We start from the raw sequence: 19,529 nt of genomic DNA on the forward strand, positions 1-19,529 counted from the left end.
AGCAATTGGGAACCGCAGGGAGCCGGTTTAATGCTTGGACGGGTGTCCGTTGGGTTCAAAAACAATTTTCCGAAAAAACTTTGACCAGGCGAGGATCCAACCTTGGAACGGTAGCGAATGATCAACAGGCGATCAAAGGGCCGAAAGTTGATATAATCCACGATAATCGAGGTAGGTTTGGATATGTCTGGACAGAGAGCTTGGGTCTCGTCAAATGTGATGTTGAGGGAATGTCCCTCCCGGCACAAAAGATGATACTCAAAAAGAACTAAATGGACCTTAGTGTACGGTGGGACCTTCATCAACCAGCTACACCTAAACGAACCGAATAATTAAAAGGGTAGTGGGAGCCTCAAGAACGTGAGGAGGATAGAAAATCTTACTGGTCTCCCCCTCGTGTCTCGTGTGGGAAACTTGGAGGATGGAATTCGTAACTGTCCCCAGAGACGCCTCGAATTACTTTATTGCATTGGAAAGGTGTTAGTTGTACTTTGCTCGTTAGTTGTATGCTAGAATTTCGGATCGGAGGCGGCAGTGGAGTCCTGGAAGTAAAGACAGAAGATGATTGACCCCCCGGGAGCTTGGTAATATGGCGGCAAGATTTACACAATATCATTTATAAAGCAATAAAAATAGTTAGGTGTTTCTGATTTTAGAGACCACTCATCAACTTTGTCTTAGACCATGATTTCGGAAACATAATTTTTCGGTAATGTAAAGGCAAGACTAAATTTCTGACCGAAAGAGCAAAAACGATAGTGAAAAACAAGAATCGAGAAATGTTTGCGCTAAAAACCCCACTATAATACTTGAGTTGCTAAACAAAAGGACGTTTTTCAGCTTTATAACTTATTGATACGTTTTCGGAACTTAGTTTGGCTGATTTTCATGACTTAAAAACTAACTATCTCGATCAAAATCCCAAAGTATTTTTTTGACCCTTACTTACGAGTGTTCATAATTGGCATCAATTGCACTACTACAACCGAAGTAAGTGACTTGAGTAAATTAAAAAATGGTTGACCTTTGACACATTGAATATTTGTGTAACCGTGATTGCAGATTATTGGGAGAGTTTATAACACGTATGTATTTGTAGCGTGTAACGCGTTAAGTTCCATGCCTTGTGAAAAATTACACTAAATTCAAACGACCTAAAACTTCAAGACAAACGGAAAAAACATTTTGAAAACAAACTTGAAAAGGGCAATGGCGAGGTAACTAGAGTTTCCAGGTATTTGAAGGTTTGAAAGTGCCTTTCCTGAAGTGCAGACGTGATCGTGGGTCACTAAACGATACAAAATGAAAATAAATGCTACTTGCAACAAATTTCCCATCAACTATGAAGTCAATTCAAGTTGAGTTGGTCTCTTCATTTTGGTTATTTGTCAACGTCCAAATAATGGATGCCCCCTTCCTTCAGATAATACTTGCATTGACGGATCCAGTTAATGAAGATTCGAACTCACAAAATATTTCCTCCATGTTCCGAGACTTGAAAAGCTTCTCCAATATGGAGAATAAGAGCAAATACGAAGACACAACTTAGAGCTCCAATCATGACTACGATCGAATTTCGACTGAGACTGACGTGCTACTACGTAGGGCTGGCCAGGTTTTTTTCCAGTCGGTGATGCTAGCTCGTGCAAAATCAATGCTTTAAAAATGCTAGTTGCAATTCGAAGATGCTAGAATAATGCTACTTTCTTTTTAGGAAAAACTAATTCTTCATGGTGGGAAAAACCTCACTTTAAAATATTGATGCATTTGTGCCGATTATATTCTCACTCTAAAGTTCAAGCAATTTTGAAACCTAACACTTTGAAGGGGGCAACGAATCTGACCAAAGTTTTACTTGAGCAATAATTACATATCTTAGCATTTAAACAAGATATTTTTTGCACACTATAAAAAATGTTCTTGTCGTCAAAAAAAACCTTCTTCTTGGATGAGATTAGATCAAAAGAGAAGATAGATTGTTTTTTCTGGCGTGCATCATACTTCAAAGCGGATATTAACAACAGTATCTGCATCCATGAAGCTCAATAGGTGCCCAGCTCTCTCTTTTCTCTTTTGAATATTTTTTCTATTTTGAAACTTGCAATTTGGTTCACCTCAAATGTGTGAGGGAATGCTTTACGGAATACAATGAAATTAACCAATAATTACATTTACCAGGCTCAACGAAAAAATCTTTACACTTTGGATCCACATGTTCATCCAGATCTAGCTAAGTAACCAGCGGTACAAAAAGCCAGGTGACATGTTTAAGGAAGGATTCTTATATTTGGACCTCATCAATCGTTAATATAGGAGCCATTGTACCCAATGATGGCCTCCAATCGGCGACGGAATGCCATGCATCCCTTGCGGATGTACTCCTCTGACATGGCGTCCCAGTGTTAGGTGACCGCAGCCTTGAGGGCCCCAACGTTCGGCTGGTGGACAGTGCATGTCATAAGATTGTACATGCGCCCAGAAAGTTTATCAAGTCTATCAAGTTTAGTTCCGTTGTGGGATTTTTTTGCTTTTTTTTGCTTTTGGACATTTTTTCAGTGAAATAACGCTACGCAATGCAAGATTTCACAATACTCGGACCATGCAAATAATGCCAAGTTAAAGCTAAAACCAGACCGATGTTAATAAGAAGATCCGATACTAGCGGCCTTGAAATATGCTGATTCTAACAAATTAGCATCGAAAAATGCTAGCTGGCCACCCTTCGTTGTGAGTCAAAAAGGCATACGATTTGCCTTGGTTGTCGCAAGACATGTCTCAAAATATCCAACCAAGCACACCAAGGCCCTGAAAATAGAAACTGGCGGAAATTCTTGCGTCAGAGCTGCTCACAGGTCAGTTTTTGTCTCTTATCAAAAAAGTGCAGGAAGTTCTTTGCAAACATTTACAATCTAACATGACCAAGAGTCCCACTAAACATTACTAATAAAAATGAAATATGGTATATCTTTTATTACATGTGTACCACTGAAATGCCTGCAGCCCAATTTTTTAGACTCCGATCGTAGATTGGTTTTGGGTCACTCCGATCTCTAAGTCAGTTTTTGCTTGAGGGCGGCCCAGAGTCATTTTGTTGTGTAAAGTACTGATGAGACAAGCCAGTTATTTTGAATCTTGAAACCAACGTCTGTCAAGCTTTTTTGAAGCCAGGTTTCTGCCTGTGTCAAGCAAGTCTCAAGCCATCAGGAGGCAAAAAGGAAGGAAAAGCTGTCCTACCACATGTACGCTATTTATTTCAGTTGATTTCGAGTTTGGGCTGCTTTTGATCTTATTTTTCTTTGATGCAAAAATGGTTATTTTTGATCGTAAATGGAAACTGAAGTGCTTAGTTTGGATTTAAAAGCATATTGAAATGCATATTGGGTAAAAAAGCATATTTTAATACATATTCATGCTAGACAACAATGTTCTATGCTGGTCAAAAAATATTTACACCATCACACAACCTTATCAACGACCGGCTCCATGCTTCTGGACCGGCCTCGACCCAACGTGTTGATGGTGTCTTATATTTTGTGCCAAATTCTTTCATAAAGGGAGTTAATTTTTCCACAACTAGATTAACTCTGCGTGGCGCATTCTCTTTGAGATAGCCTTTTACTCATCAACCAAGTGATCCAAAGAGCACCCCTGACCCTGATTCCCAGGGCTTGAAATATTGCGTTACAAGTAACGGCGTTAATTTTAAGTAACGCTACCGTAGCGCGTTGCTTTTTTGAAAAAGTAACTGTAACGGTTTTTAGCCTTCCCTTACCGTTGTTTTCCTCTCTACTTACCGAGCGATTTTTTTTAAAATTCCCTCTCAAATGCAATGACTTATTTGACACTGATGGGATGTAAAGATTCTGAAAGGTACACGAGTGTCATTAATGGGATCAAATAAATAACGGCAGGAATCATTTGTTTCACGTCATATTTAAAAACGTGATAAAATCGCATTAGCGTTTTTAGCAGCTTTAGGTCCTCTTTTTCTGCAAAACGTAACGGGTAACGGTACAACCATAGAAAACCATAACTAGAATGCCTAAGTTCAACAGGAGCTGTACCGCATGAGCATGTTTTTAGGTCAGCTGACGCTGGTGGAATTGGGACAAAGATATTTCGTTAAATCTCGCTTCAGGCAAGTTGAATTATTATCATGAAACGTTTGTTATTCCTCTTTAATCTTAATTTCTTTTGAATCTTACAAATATACAGGTAGAAAGAGTGGTAGAATAATAAAAAAACATGCTTTTTAGGGCATAATACACATAACATGTCAAAAAAAGATTTGGACATTAGTAGAGCAAATCATGTACTCTATTGATTGCCCTTGTTTAGCAACGCAACTCGAAAATCTCGAAAGTGTAACAAAATGTATCCGAAATTGCAACGCAATGATGAGGCATTGGAATTTCGTTTCAATCTCCCAACAATGTGCTTGAATGTGGGCGACATGATGCGCCTATACGTAAACAAGGTAATTCCGACACCTCTGGAGGTCAGCCTGAACCCAGGCTTGTTCCTTGCGTTTCAGTTAAGTGTCTCCACCACATGGATGAAAACTTTAACTTGAGCCCCATTTTAACCTCTTCAAAATTTCGTTCTTAAAAATGTGGTCGGACAACTTACTCAAACCCGTTTTATGAAGCGTACTGGACGAGAGCAATTGCTTTCTTGCTGTCTTATTAGGGGTTTCTACTCTGAATTTGGACGAGCCGTCAACGATGCAAATTTGCACCATAGTTGTCTAGACGTAGCTTCACTACGAATAAAACATTTTTTTTTCACCAGCGACAGCTGAGACGAAAACATGCGATCGGAGCGCCCTTGATCGATCTATATATGAAGCTATCTATGGGTACAACGTTACTTTTTTGGCGGTCTGTCTGCAACAGTGCTACCAGATGGCATATTTGCATGCCAAAAAGCGTACATCTGGCATATCTAGGAACCCTCTGTCATGGGAAAATTCAATATGGCATGTTCTTCAGATCTGTCCTTTGGCAATGAGAATTCATTTTTGACACGAGTTTGGACATGTTATGGCTATTCTGCTAGTAACTGTTACATTTCCTCACAAAATTGTATGCACGGAGAGAGGCGATGTGGTTAAGCGCAATTTCCTAAAGCGAGAGAGGTCCCTGGTTTGAATCTCCTCCCCGACCTTTCTCCAAAGGAAACTTTTAGACACTAACCGCAACCACTGATCGATAACCAAACTGAAAAGACCATGGATATATATTGAAGACCATAGACATACATTGACGACAATGAGCATACCATTAAGACCATACTTGTAAGCATACTTTAGAGACCAGGGAATTGGCACATGTTGAGGTCAATTCCAATCATAGACTCAAGTCTTTGTGTTGATAATGTTCTTGAAAAAAGACACGGGTCCTGGTTTCGGATATGTCAAACTTGGTCATCAATGCCTGGCTCGATAAGTTCCCAAATTTGCCTATCTAACACTTTAAATGCGTGTGGCATGTTCTGAATGCCTGGAAGAGGAGGTGATCATCCAAAGATAAAGAATTATTTGACCGGATTTCCCACCTTTGTCTCTTAATAAATGTTGAAGATTTCACAAAGGCATTTAACAAACATCAAAACCTGTACCGGGTGTATCATAAGTTGTCCCGTTTGCAATTTTCAACTTCAACAACATCAATCTTAGGAACCTTAAGTGCCAGACAAAAGCTTTTTATTATCATAATGATATTCAGTATTTTACACTCTATAACAATATGACAACCCTTGGCCGCAATAATGGCCTCCAATCTGGGCCAGAACGCGCCACATGATTTCTTGACGTACTCCTCATCCATTGTGTCCCACTCAGCATTGATGGAGTCCATCAGGGCATTGAGGTTGGGGTAACGGCTCAGGCAGGCACTGCTCTCCACATGTGCCCAAAAGGCAAAGTCAAGGGGATTCACATTGGGCAAGTATGGCAGCCACATGTTCTTGTCCCAAAAATCAATGTTGTCCTCCAGGAACCTCTGAGTTATTTTTGCCATATGGGCAGGTGCGCCGTTGTGCTGGAGCACAACATTGTTATCAGGGAAGTTGTTCCTGATCCACGGCAAGAGCTTTGTCTTAAGTTCAATGATGTAGTCCACCATGGTGAGGCCATGGCCCTGTCTGAACCAAATCAGGGGCATCTTCAGACCATTGGAGGCAACAAAGCCAAGGCTCCAGATGTCACCACACTCCGGATTTCCAAAGGCAATGAATCGGTCATTTCTCCGGTTGTGGATGGGATGAACTGTCCACGTCTTCTTGTCTGATACAGGTTCCATTACCTGCATTTGACTCCGCGTAACCTTACTTAAGATTACCACCTTGAAAATGGAGCTCGGCAATTTCCAGTTGGGCTTTCAGCGTGGCTCACGCAACCTCTCGAACTACTAGCTGTCAACTCGATCCCAGCTGCCACAACCAGATTGGTAATTAACGGTTACAAGCGGTTTCTTCTTCATCACCAATGACTTTCCTCCTTCTATTATGATGGCTGTGCTCAGGGTGTCCTTGGACACGCCCAAGCCGATTGCATGTGACCTGATGGGGTTGTCCATCACGGCGTTCTTATATCAGACAATGGTATTTTGACCGGCTTGCCACCGCCAGGCTTCCTGTCCATGAACTAATCATCTTGAAGATGCTCCTTGACACAATAAATGGTCTTGCAGTCCACGTTAAGCTGCTTGGTGATGTCTGTCTGAGCCATCCCTGCATGGAGAAGAGCAGCTAAGCATATCCAATTTGCTTGCTCCATCAATGTTACCAAACCCATTGACAAGTTGTGGACATTAATCAAGGGCTAAGAGTGTCAGCTGTCGATTTTCATCGGAATATATTATTTTATTTCACATAACCTTGGATCAAATATGAAATTAGTTCTGGGGCAATAGTTATGATCCACCCGGTATGTAACGTTGAAAAGTAGTTTCCCGCATTATAGGACTGCTCTGAGTGATACCAACTGTGAGCCACTTTTCGAAATAAAGTAATATAATAAGAAACATTGATCTCTTCTATCAAAGGCTAGTAATTCATATAGTGTCTACTTGTAAAGTTGTTTGTTTCAAACTCATGTTGTCAACAGTTTATGTAGTTGACCAAGAGCAGGCAGAAAATTCGAATCTTATCTAGTGATTGTTATGTAACTTTGACCGCATCTACCCTGAGCATATGTTTTGATACTTCTTGGTGTTAATTTTCACTAAAGTGAATGGTTCAGGAGATATGAAGCTTTCGTTTCCGTTCGTAATCTACATCTCTAGGAGTCCATGGCTACGATAAATTTGTGTTATCTTGTCCTTAGTGCGGCTTTACACTAAGATGGAAAACCGAGATTGTATCTGGTTTGAGGATTGATGTAGGACTAGTGTTGGTATATGAGTCGTTTTGTTCGACGTAAGTACAGTGAAAGACTGGAGTCCTCTGCTGGACTCAAGTCTCTTGCCGAACTCGCGCAAACACTAGTCCACCTTCCATCCTCAAAAGTGGATTCAATCTTGGTTTTCCAACCTAGTCGAGGGCTTGTCAGAGAAAAGTCAATCCAACCAAGCCACTTGAAACTTTACTTTGAACTCCTTTTGGTAGTTGGGCAGCAGGTTCTCGGGCTGATCGACTTCTCTTGCGTTACGCACTTTCAATCAATGGAGACAAACGGGCCATCAACTCACTGGCTCCCTGAATTCGGAACTTCATTTTGAGAATCACGTAACTAAATGTGTTCAAAGCCGATCCGCATCGCACACATCAGGCAGCCGGCAGAGAGGCAAAAAAATCTCAGAAATCTCGTGAGTGTCGTTTCTCTGACTAGCCCTCTACAACCTAGTGTAAAGCCGCGCCCTTAGAATCACAAGCCAAATAGTTGGGACTTCGATGTTTGTCTGAAATATGGCATCAGGGAATATTCTTTGTTGTGGGAAAAAATGGAAATATTGCGCTCATAAAGAAAAAAGGAGTTGAACTTGATATTCAAAATAAATTTTCAAATTGATTCTTAGACCAAATATCGTGTACATCAAGCGGTATGATTTAGACAAATCATATTCGCTCACTTATATAGTGCTGGCGACTGAATTACTTGTAGCAATTTGTACAACCAGTGAAAACTGAAACCAAAGATAAAAATAAAATAGCTGAAAAGTTTTGACCGTAATTTCAAAGTCAATAAATGTGAAAATAAGTAAGAAAAGGTCGATGACATAGAAAAATGGCTAAAAAAGGAGAAGATTGGAAATTTGGGCCAAATTTTGTTTTCTTCAGCCAAAAAAGGCAGAAAAGTTAAAAAGTTTTTTTGAAGGCTTAATAGTTTTTTTGAGGTCTGGTTATCACGGACAAGCAAACCTAACTGGAATTCGAACGGCTTAAACTCTCGTTCTGCTTTCAAAAGCACTGTTTCTCGGGCTAGAATTCAATCATCAGGAAGATCAAGACCCAACCATGCATAGAACTGAATTTAAAGCAATGCGAAGTGACACTCAAGAACTACGCAAATGCCGAGGTGCAAGTGTGTATGCGTATGTGTATGTATTTCGGGGATTCCTTTGTATATGTACAAGAGGGTTAGTCAGATATCATGGCAGATCGTTCAGACTCTGATGAGAATGACTTGGACGAATATGGAATGTTTCTACAAATACAAAACTATGGTCCTAGGATTCCGTCGTGTTTTCATGCCATTGAATCCCATTCTTCAAATAGTTCCCATCAAAGTAGTCGTGATATTGATTACGTCCAAAATGATCAGTTTTCCTCGTTCGTTTAGCCCATTATGTTCCCCCAACCCTTGAGGAAGATCTGGATTTGACGTCATTTTTAAATTGGTCCCCTATGGGCCAAATTTGCGAACTTGATGGCATTAAATATGCTTAATATAAATTATCAAGCATCTTTAAATAGCATTATCACGGTATGGTAGATCACGTGAAACACGAGTAGGAGCGTTTTGACTATGTTGTTCACCGGGATTTCTCAAAACCGTTCAACATACCATTGGCAGTCGCCCCAAGACTGGTCAGGATGTTGACGAGATCTTGACTATGATTTTGGACCACCTCCGAATCTTCATAATAAGCTTGTCGATATGAAAGATTTTCTTTCTATTAGATCAATCAAAGATCAGGATTACGCCAATCTTTGCACCATTATTCGAGAGTTGGGGGGGAATACGTCGACACGCCACACATAACTGAGCCTAAACTTCATGTGGGAATATTGATCCTCGCCATGAAAGACTAGCCCAGATTCCTTGGACCCTGCTCGTCAATACTTGTCATCCTTGGAAACCATCAAACGGGGAGCAAAACAAATTAGCTCTTTAGCCTCTTCCTCATTGGAGGAATACGGAGTTAACGCTGCCAAAACAACGAAGTTCAAAAACCGCAAATTCAATCCAAGCAAGAGTCCTCCAATCGAACCAAAATCTTCATCTTCTTGGGCAAGCCATCAAAATTTCATCGACAAACCAACTTTCAAACATGTAACTGTGGTGGACCCCGACATCCATGGTCGAAGTGTCCTGCAAGAGATCATACATTTTCCTCTTGATCTAAGCTCGGACAGCCATTACAGATCTCTATGTCAAGGGAGCTCTTCAAAATCTGCCACCTCAAATAGCCTTGTCGTGTGCTTGTCAACTGAAGAAATATCCACTACCATTTCGTGCCATCCTGCTGGCTTTTCGGTCTTAGGGTTGGGAGTGTTGAGGTCCTTGAGATTGGGCAAAATCTTCCTTTGGATAGTCCGCTTTCCAATAACGTTGTTTGGTAGACGGGGATGTCCTTAATTAGCTGGGGACCTTCCGTACCAAAATTTTCGATAGGTCACCGTTTGCAAGCAACATTCTTATTGTTGTATGCTTTAATGTTGACGAATTTTATGTCGATTTGGAAACGTGCAAGACTCAAACTCATTCGCAATTATTTCCCACACCCGATGACAGGGCAATTTGCTCCAATAACTAACTGAGCACCACGGTAAAAATCGCACATTGCAACCATGACATCAGACGTAGGAATCTACCGTAGTTTGGAGGCCTGACCAGACATTCCAGACATTGCCACACACCATAACAAAACACATTATGAAGCAATATCTGATGTAAAAACTGATCACTATATTGCCCAAATGGCCTGTGAAGATATTGACAGTTGCCTCTTCACCCCATTCTCAAGACCTTGCCACTTTCAAGTACTTGCCACTTTCATAACACCATTTGGCAGGTTCAAATCTCTCCGGTTTCCAATGGGATTTGTGTCTACAGGAAACACGTATTCCTACTGTGGCGAGGTGACCGTCGAGAGTTTACCAATCCAAAAGGTCGTTGATGATGCGGGAGTTTGTCATCCAACATTTAGGAACCTTGTTCAAGTTGCATTTGATATTCTTAAACAATGCTCTGAACTTGGAGATTTCGCGGAGCTTCAGAGGCCAAAACAAATGATGGTGAGTCCTGATCCCAACCATGACTGTTGGACGGCGGACGAGATTCTTCCTATGCTTTGAAATGGTTCACCCTCACCTTTAAATGAAATTGAAGCCATGGAGATCCTTCAAGGAAAGAGAAATAACTCCTGGAACGAACATGTGCCATCCCCAGACGCCTACCTCGTGCGTGCACATTTTAAAAGATAGGCAGGCATTATTATGACGAAATGCGTTTAGCCACTCAAAAATGCTTCTTCGCTTATTGAGTATTGCAGTTTTATTGCGCAGGGCCCCTTGTCTTGTTGCGTTTATTGTATCTGATCAGAAATCTATATTTCGGTTAAGTATTAACTTCATAAATAAATTAATTTGATCAAGAAATCCCCATTCAGAATCTTGCATATCAATTCCTCATGGCTTGGAGCTAAGCATGGTTTGGTATATCCAGGTCAAATAATCATAAACGCGGGTGAAGACCACTGGCCGCTCAGGATCGAGAGGTGTTTCCGAGCCAAATGAAACCACGCCCAGTTGCTCATAACGCCCGTCGTCTCTTCGCAACCACCAAATCACCCGAATCGCCGAAATAAACTTGACCCGTGGCGTTCGTAGTACAAAGGATCTTCTCCGTCAATGCAGAGGGATAACTTGGAATCCAACCAGATTTGCAAGAGGCTACATCTAAAAGATGCATTGTTGCTGTTTTCAAGATGGCACTTGATCCACAATCAATGCAGACCTGTCCCCATCCAGCTACTTCGATGGTCTCTAAATCTTCTGGTCTTGGGACACTCGGCAGGCAAACGAGGCCTGCTCGATTGTTAACAGCAACGGACGTGGGAAGCCGCAACAAAGCGATGTCGTTGCCTTCAAACAGATTAGTGTCGTCGTAATTTTTGTGCAAGATGATGGATTGGGGATCAAAGATCGCGTAGATTTGATCACAGGCATGCAGGTCTTCGGTTGAATCGCAACCAATAAACACATGAACGTACCAAGTACCGATCACACAATGGGCAGCCGTCATGATCCATTGTTTCATTGATTAAGGTGCCTCCACATGAACTAAATCCTAATGGAAGGAGAAAACAATAATCATTGAAAGTTTTCTACTCAGGTAAGGAATGAGACGTCACTTACCATTGCCCAATCTCATGATAAGATAGACTTGCCAAGGAAACTCTTCCGGAGAGGTTTCAGTCCCACCACCACTTTTCTGGTCAACCGGGAACCGCAGGGTGCCGGGCTAATACTAGGTCTGATGTTTGCTGGGCTCAAAAATAATTCGCCTTCAAAGCTCGGGCTTGGCGAGGATCCAATTTTGGAAAGGTAGCGAATGATCAAAAGTCGATCAAAGGAGCGAAAATTGATAAAATCCGCGACAATCGCAACAGAGCCAGTTATGTCTGGACACAGAAGTTGTGTCTCGCAAAGGTGATTTTGAGGGAATGACCCTCTTGGCACAATAGGCATAGTTATAAAAAACGACTTCCACTTTGGTGTCAGGTGGGACCTTCATGAACCAATTACACCTAAAAATGGGGAGTAAGTGAAGGATAGTGGGATCTTTGAGCATGTGAACGGGGAAAGAAAATTTTACCGGCTTCCTCCTCGTGTTTGGCGTGAGAAACTAGGAGGGTTGAATCTGTAACCAGTCCCTGGGACACCTCGAATGATTTTATTGCATTCGAATGGTGTTAGTTCGGCTTGGCTTCTCGTTAACTCATTCCTGGAGTATGGGACCAACGAGGGTTGGGTCGTCCTTAAAGGGAGCACGGAAATATTTATTAAAAGAGCGATAACTCAAAATCTTCTAGTGTGGTCGTACATGATTTAGTTGCGCCCTGTATGTAAAAGGGCGCCTGACTTAAGTGGAACATGATTTAGCTTCTTTTTGAGTGACTTTGATTGATTTATTGCTATGAAAGAATTAGTGGTTGGGCATATTAGGCCATTTAAAAGATAATCAAATCCTCGACTTTTCCACCTCTCACCAATGTTCACTTAGTCATTAGGGATTGTAAGGGGGAAACGCCTGCGAGTACTTCTCCTCTGAAATCGGAACCATCTTCAATAGTTCTTTTGGAAAAAGACCCAAAAGTTGGGTTTTCAACGTAATGCCTGTGCAGGAAGATGGCAAACAGAAAAAGATGGCCGGTTTCTGCCAAATAAATACAATTTTATTTAGTCTCTAATAATTCAAATGAAAGCTAGATTTATTTGCGGATAGCGTGCTAATAGATAAAAGTCCTCCTCTTTCCTTTCTTGGACTCAAACATTGTTCAATTATATGATAACCTTTATTGCTACATTTTGTCATGTCAATTTGTAAAATATATGCATAAAAAGTGCGTAGATAATAAGATATATTAATGTGTCTGTTTAAACATTATACACAGAGATCGATAAAGGAATGAAATGACTAGATAAATAAAATAACTGACTAGAATGTGATTTCACAACAAAGACGACTAGAATTGCAAATGCAAATGAAGAAAGGGACCAGGGGAGTTCGAGACAGTACATAAACAGGTAGGAGGAGGTAAATGATGAAATTCTTTGTTGTTGCAAGATGAGAGGGTGGGTCAAATTGAACTGATCCTGTATCAGTTGGCTGGAATCCGGACAAAGGTGCGCGACCACCAATATTCCAAAGGGATGCCGGGCCAAGGGTAATAGAGTGTTGACAAGTCCTTGACCGGGAAGGACAACTTGTGCCCGGATATTACCTCCGGAAAGATCAGTTTCACAACACTGTTGGACTCTGACCTGGCCATTCCGTTGGTGAGGGGCTCAGTTTCGCATAGAAATGCGTCCATGCATTATCGGCATTTCGGGGCGAGCACTGCAGAGGACGATTGGGATGATGAAAGTCCGGAAGAGTTGATGAGCTATTGGAAGTGGATGGTTTTTGATGGGAAGCTTATTGCAAATGTATGTGATCCTGGCACTGGCGTTGACTATTGACGCCTTGAGATGGGTGGGGAAAGAGTGTTGGGTTTATGAAGATTTCAATGGAATCGTCTTGATGGTTTTGACTTGAAGGCTGTTCTCTTGGCAATAACTGTGAAGAGTGTTGATGGCATTTTGCAATTCCACGGCTGAATCAACCAAGAGAACCAGTTTGTCCACCTATTGCACCGGAAAATGGTTGATGATGTGGCCTAACTGTGTGAGGGCTTCGGGCAGGTCGAATACATAGAGATTGAGTAGAATTGGCGATATCGGATCCCCCTGTGGAAGGCCAACAGAAGTAAAGTAGCCGGGGATAGGTCCGCACCAGAATGAATCATAGATTTCTAGACGCTGGATGTCGGACGACCGACCACTTGGTTGGCTAAACAGTACAATAAACCGGTTTGTAATCAATTCCCAGGAGACCATCCATTGAGCTGTTTTACCAGCCGAGTGGTCGGTCGTCCGACATCCAGTGTCTAGAAATCTATGAATGAATGTAGCATCTGAGTCCCGCATAGATGTTGAACAGCAGGACACAGATTGAACACGGAACTCCCCACAATTGGAGTAAGTGCTGTGGTGGTAGAATGGCTTCTCCAGAAACTGAATGGGAACTAGGGAGGGAGATCCCTAGTTCCCATTCAATCAGGAGAAACGGACAGCTAGTAGGGTGGACATCATCTTCAGCACGAGCACGTATATTTTGTTGATTCAGTATGACCTTTCAAGTCAGACTTGGACAAGTTTTTGATCAAAATTCCAGAGCAACCCTATATTCAGGGGGTAGGCCGTTCTGCAAACTCAACTTTTTTTCTGTTTCACTTGTTTCTCAATCATGGTGTGGCGCCCATGACAATGATAGGGTAAACTTCTTTAGTGCCTCATGATTTAATGATTGATATCAATTGATAAATACTCAGCTTTTCACATATTCATTTTGGGGGCTACGTTTGATTTAAGACTTTGTAACAAATTCTAACGCCAAGAAAGTGCCAAATGCAATCAAACTACCGTATTTATGCCAAATATGCCAAAAAGTGCAAAATAAAAAGTGAAAAGGTGCAAATAAAGTAAATTGAGTAAAAATAGTGGGCTTTTTTGGTGACAAAAAATATTTTTGCACAATATGCCCCTCCCTACTCATAATACCAGTGGAACATTAGGGGAGCATCAAATATTTGAATGAATTCGCGCAATGGTATGCCAACATGTTCTCATTTTCAGAGCTAAAAAAAAATCCCCAAAACCCTTGTTTTTCAACAAAGCTATGACTTCTCAAATCTTCTTTTTAGATACCTAGTACTAACCAACTCAAAGACAATTGAGCTATTACTTAAGATGAAATCAAAAGAATTGATAGGCGTTGATGCCACCTCCAAAGGCAAAAGTTATTTTTTATATGTGGCAAAGGCCCAGTGGTGGACAAGTTTACCAAAAAGTTGACTTCTTTAAAGGTGATTGTTTTGTTGCATAAACAAACTTTCTTTTTTTGTTACGCTTGTCCAAAACTGGCAAGTTTTTCAGTAATTGTCAAAATGGCAAATGACTGTACAAAATAGCAAACTTGATTATGATTTAACAGATTAAAACATATGATAGAATCGGATTTAACACACAATGTTAATATATAACATAATAATAGGGCCAGGAATTTCTGAAAAACTCATCAATGTTATTCACTCTTCACTGGGATAATAATCTATCGTTCTCCATTTTACTCACTACTCATGATCATATAGATGTTTTCTTTTTTTGACAGTACTTATTATGTACCCTGGCGATTTATAAAGTCGTCCCAAACAATAAACAATTGCAACTTACATGTTGCACAATAGCCCCCACGTGGACAGTGTCATTAGATTAGAAAATGAAATAGCAGTCTAAGACTGATTCAAGGAAGAGAAAAGAACATTTGGGGAAAAAACTTGAAAGCGGACAACGGGAACTTGTTTTCTGGGCATCTAGAAATTTGGTTGTGGCTTTACTTAAATGACCTTGGCTCCAACAAACGATTCATGATTAAGGTAAATGTTACTTGCAACAAATTTCCATTGAGCTTTGATGAGTCTTTTTAATTGAATTGACTTCTTCATTTCTGTTCTTTGTTAGACGTTCAAATTATGTATATCCCCTTGTTTATGCTAATCCTTGCTTAAACGAACACCATAAATAAATTCGATACTTACAAAATACTACTTCCATTTTCCGACACTCGAAAAGATTCTCCAATATGGAGTAAAAGAGCAAACACGAAGAAGAAACTTTGGGTTCCGACCATGATTACGACCGAATTTCGACTGAGATTAACATGCTCTTTCTTAAAAAGACATTCTTCCAAGAGGTAGTCCTGCGACATTGGCTTCAATCACCATCCAAGCATATTAAGGTCCTGAAAATAGAAACCGGACGAAACCTTTGCTGTCAAAGCTGCTCACAGGTTATTTCTTGTCTCTTGACGGGAAAAAGAAATACGGTCTCAAAGAGATGGGTCAGAAACATTTGTTTCTTGAAGCCTAAAAGACTTCCTAAGATCGGTTTTAAGAGCATGTCAATTTTGTCATTGAGAATCAAAACTATATTTTTTATGGCATGGTTTTTGGAAGATAACAGGTACCTTCAAGAGTGAGACCCTCGATTGAATAACAATCCCAAAGTGTAAATCTTTGGCATCTTCAGATATACCAAGCCAAGGACAACGTGAAAAATGGACTCACAAAGGAAGAGACAATGTAGGACCATTTGAGCCGCTTACTTTATTCAAAATGGACACTCAATTCGATTAAAAGATCATCCTACTAGATACATGAATTTGATCAGAACTGGGCGTAAAATCTAATATATGGAACTCGCCAAAGGCAGTTAAAGTTATATATTACTGAGTAAAAGTTGAATCTTTCACCAATCTTTGCCTAAGCTTTTAATCATATAATTTTTGAAAGAACAATTTTACAATTAAATATCCAAACTTTACCATGGCGACTTGCCTCATTTTGCCGCTTTCTTCGTAAGTTTCTCATTTTATTCATTTCTTTTGAAAAGGGACTCAGGGTTGCTAATCCGATTTCAGTGGGCCGACCGACTTTGGCGGGAAGACTGTTGTTCTAGCAAATCATTAAAAGACCGTGGCCACGACTTAGTCCACGAAGCCAGTAGCATCAGTGAAGGCAAAACTCGACTTTGTACAAAAGTACTGTAGGAACCACTCGATGGCTGTATTTTCAGAATTTGCAGCAAAAATGATAAAAGTATGAGAAGGGGAAAAAAAGAACAAGTGATCTACGGTAAATACGAAATGCTGATCAATGACAAAAGAGATGATACTCGTTGCAAAGTTTTTTACAAACTTTGTCAGTTTTCAAGCAAACATTGAATGATGCTAAATGAATGTCGCACATTGAGCAACTTTCTTAAATGAATTATCTGTTTGAATTATATTATTTGAGGACTCTCAACGTACTTGAATTCATGAGAAAAGTCTTTATGAAAGAGCTAAGATTATCAAGAAACGTATCCTTATGGAAAAATATTCCAAGGCTAGCGATCTTCCAACAGAAACTTCCAGATTACAACTTTCCACATCATTTTGACTAAAGTTCCTGATCAACCTTATATTCAAGGATCAGCCAGATCAGACAACTGCAATTCGTTGGTCAATCAAATAATATATACAAATAAAAGTCAAGTAAAATGAATAATCTTCTCGTCTTGAACTGCTGGGATTCCAATCCCGTTAGCGGTAAGGAAGTCGGGAAAAAAATGGAACAAGTTTGGTATGAAAAATGAAAACAAGAATAGTTATGATTATGCAGCCACATTTATAGATCGTACCCATTGACAAGACCAAGAGTCTCAATAAAGATTATTATCATTATCAATCCAGGTTTGTCTTCCTGTATTCATTTAGCTCTTGCAAAAGTGTGTGTTTTTTGAAAACAGTTCTTTTCATTGAGCGGATGAAGCGCCCTCTGCTTTGCCCAGGTGCGGACAAACAAACGTAAAAAAAAGAGAATACGCTCAAAGATTCCAAACCTTATCAGAGATTATTGCATGAACAATGTATTGTCCAAGTACTAGGACACAATGAATAAGTCACCAAATCGACTGGGAGACGTTTCAAATCCTCTATGGGTAAATTTCTGAAAAATTATGATACGTAAATAAGAATTAGATCGGCAGTTGTACACCATATGTTCGCGTCAACACGTTTGCAACCATCATTTCAAACAAAATAGTTCGAGAAAAAACACACTTTCACAAGGCTTTGGCGACTGACGTCAAAATCATCACTTTTGCTAAACTTACTTTTAACTTTTAGGCACAATTTAATGGAAAAGATGGTGGTGAAAAGTCGTTCGTATGCTACAAGTATACAATATACAGTTCTCTGTTTATCCTTATTTGGATGTCAAAAGTATTTATAATTTTTCCCTTATAGGAATCGAAAAGTCTCTCAAATGCGTTAGTGATGTATTTATGGTGCTTGAAAAGATCAGCAATAAGTTGTCTGACTTTCAGCAGAAAATCAGGCACCTTAGAGCGTATTCTTGTGTTACTCCATCTGTTTGTCCGCAGCAAGAGAAGGGAGAGGAGAATAAAAAGGACTAGAGGGTGACTTTCTAATCCAACATCAAAATTGCTGAAGTTGACAACAAGGCAATACTACCTCTTACTTTTACATTTTCTTGCCATTCACCTTTAAGCTTTCTACATTTTTACCTTGCCCCTTCCATTTTCATTTCCTCAGCAAAAGGTCAATCAAATATTGACAAATAAAAAGATTTGATGATCTAGTTAGAATATTAACAATATCAAAGATGTCTTTCTACGTACTAGCTAAAACGAAAATATTTCAAGTCATTCTCAGACATATTTTTTCTATTTTTATTAACATTATTTTTTTGCTTACTAACGCTCAGTTTAATGGTCGAGGTGACATGACCAAGGGAATAACCTCAGATCTGAGAACTTTTTGGCAAAATCGAACTTTGTTTCCTGCCTGATCTAGGAGTTTTATGGTTTCTGAGTATTTTTTCTAGAATTCGGCAAACCTTTAGGATTGTCTAGGGTTTCCCTGCAAAAGTCTAAAATAACCGAGATCTTCGAAACTTATGCCACTGTGATGAACTAAATATGATTAAGGTATTTCTTCTGTCCGCTATCTTACTATGAAATGATACTGCTCCTAAAAATTGCCCCTCTTCGGCTGGCCCTGGAGTCAGAATTGCATTTTTTTGTTTTTATCACCACCCTTGTTCAAGAACGTTTTTGAGGCAAAATTTGTTGTCTAAAATGTTTATGGCCTTTTCAAAGGTTTAATTGACAATTAAACTCTTTCTAACTAAATATTTGCACAAATTTAATTATGGTATGGTACAACCTAGTCAAGGATTACCAACATTTGGATATTTCTTGTTCTCCCTGAAAGATTTTTGTTTGAGGAGCTTGAACTGGTAGGTTAGTTGTGCACGAAGATAACTTATACAACTGTCTCACTCCAGCATTTTCCCTCTATCTACTTCTACGGTTCAACTGAGTTTTAAGGAGCACGCATAATGGGAAGAACACATTTTGGTAGCGCATTTTATCTAAGGCGAGGCTGTTTTAGGAAAAAAACACCAATTGCTCAGTCATGTTTTCTTCTAAGACTCCATTACTCTCGTTGATCAATAACCCCAGGGTTGAATATTCCAAGGACAGTAGAGCAAAAAAATGCGACATTTTTGTTATCACAAAACCTTTCCCGCCAACATAGACTTAAACTATAAGTGCTGATATTTTAAAATGTCCGTTAAAGGCATATTTATTTTACAAAATATGTGACTAAGTACAGCAACTGAGAAATGCTAAATGAAGTGTTCTTGACAAAGCAAGAATTTGCTCTATGTAGTCTGTCCATGATGTTTTGCTAATAATAATGTTTAAAGAAAAATGTTTTAGGAACATCTTTACCAACTTTCAAGTAATTTGGTGAACTTTTTATGAAACTAAACTATGGTTCTCACTCTGGGAATGGCCCTCAAACCCAAAGTAAGCATATTTTTGCTTTCAGGTACATTTTGTTCTCTAAATTCATTTGAAGGAGCTAGTGTAGCCGAGCGGTCTAAGGGGCAGCGTTAACAAGGCAAGAA

General features: G+C 39.9%; 1 protein-coding gene across 1 annotated transcript; it reads right to left on the reverse strand.

The window, feature by feature from the left end:
* Window positions 1–10,978: 10,978 nt before the first annotated feature.
* Window positions 10,979–11,470, reverse strand: LOC131886778 (chymotrypsin-like elastase family member 2B). Its single transcript, XM_059235180.1, has one exon. The coding sequence runs from the start codon at window positions 11,468–11,470 to the stop codon at window positions 10,979–10,981; it is 492 nt and encodes a 163-aa protein (XP_059091163.1).
* Between the last annotated feature and the right edge of the window lie 8,059 nt (window positions 11,471–19,529).

This window comes from Tigriopus californicus, chromosome 9, assembly GCF_007210705.1.
Source record: "Tigriopus californicus strain San Diego chromosome 9, Tcal_SD_v2.1, whole genome shotgun sequence".
Taxonomy (NCBI): domain Eukaryota; kingdom Metazoa; phylum Arthropoda; class Copepoda; order Harpacticoida; family Harpacticidae; genus Tigriopus; species Tigriopus californicus.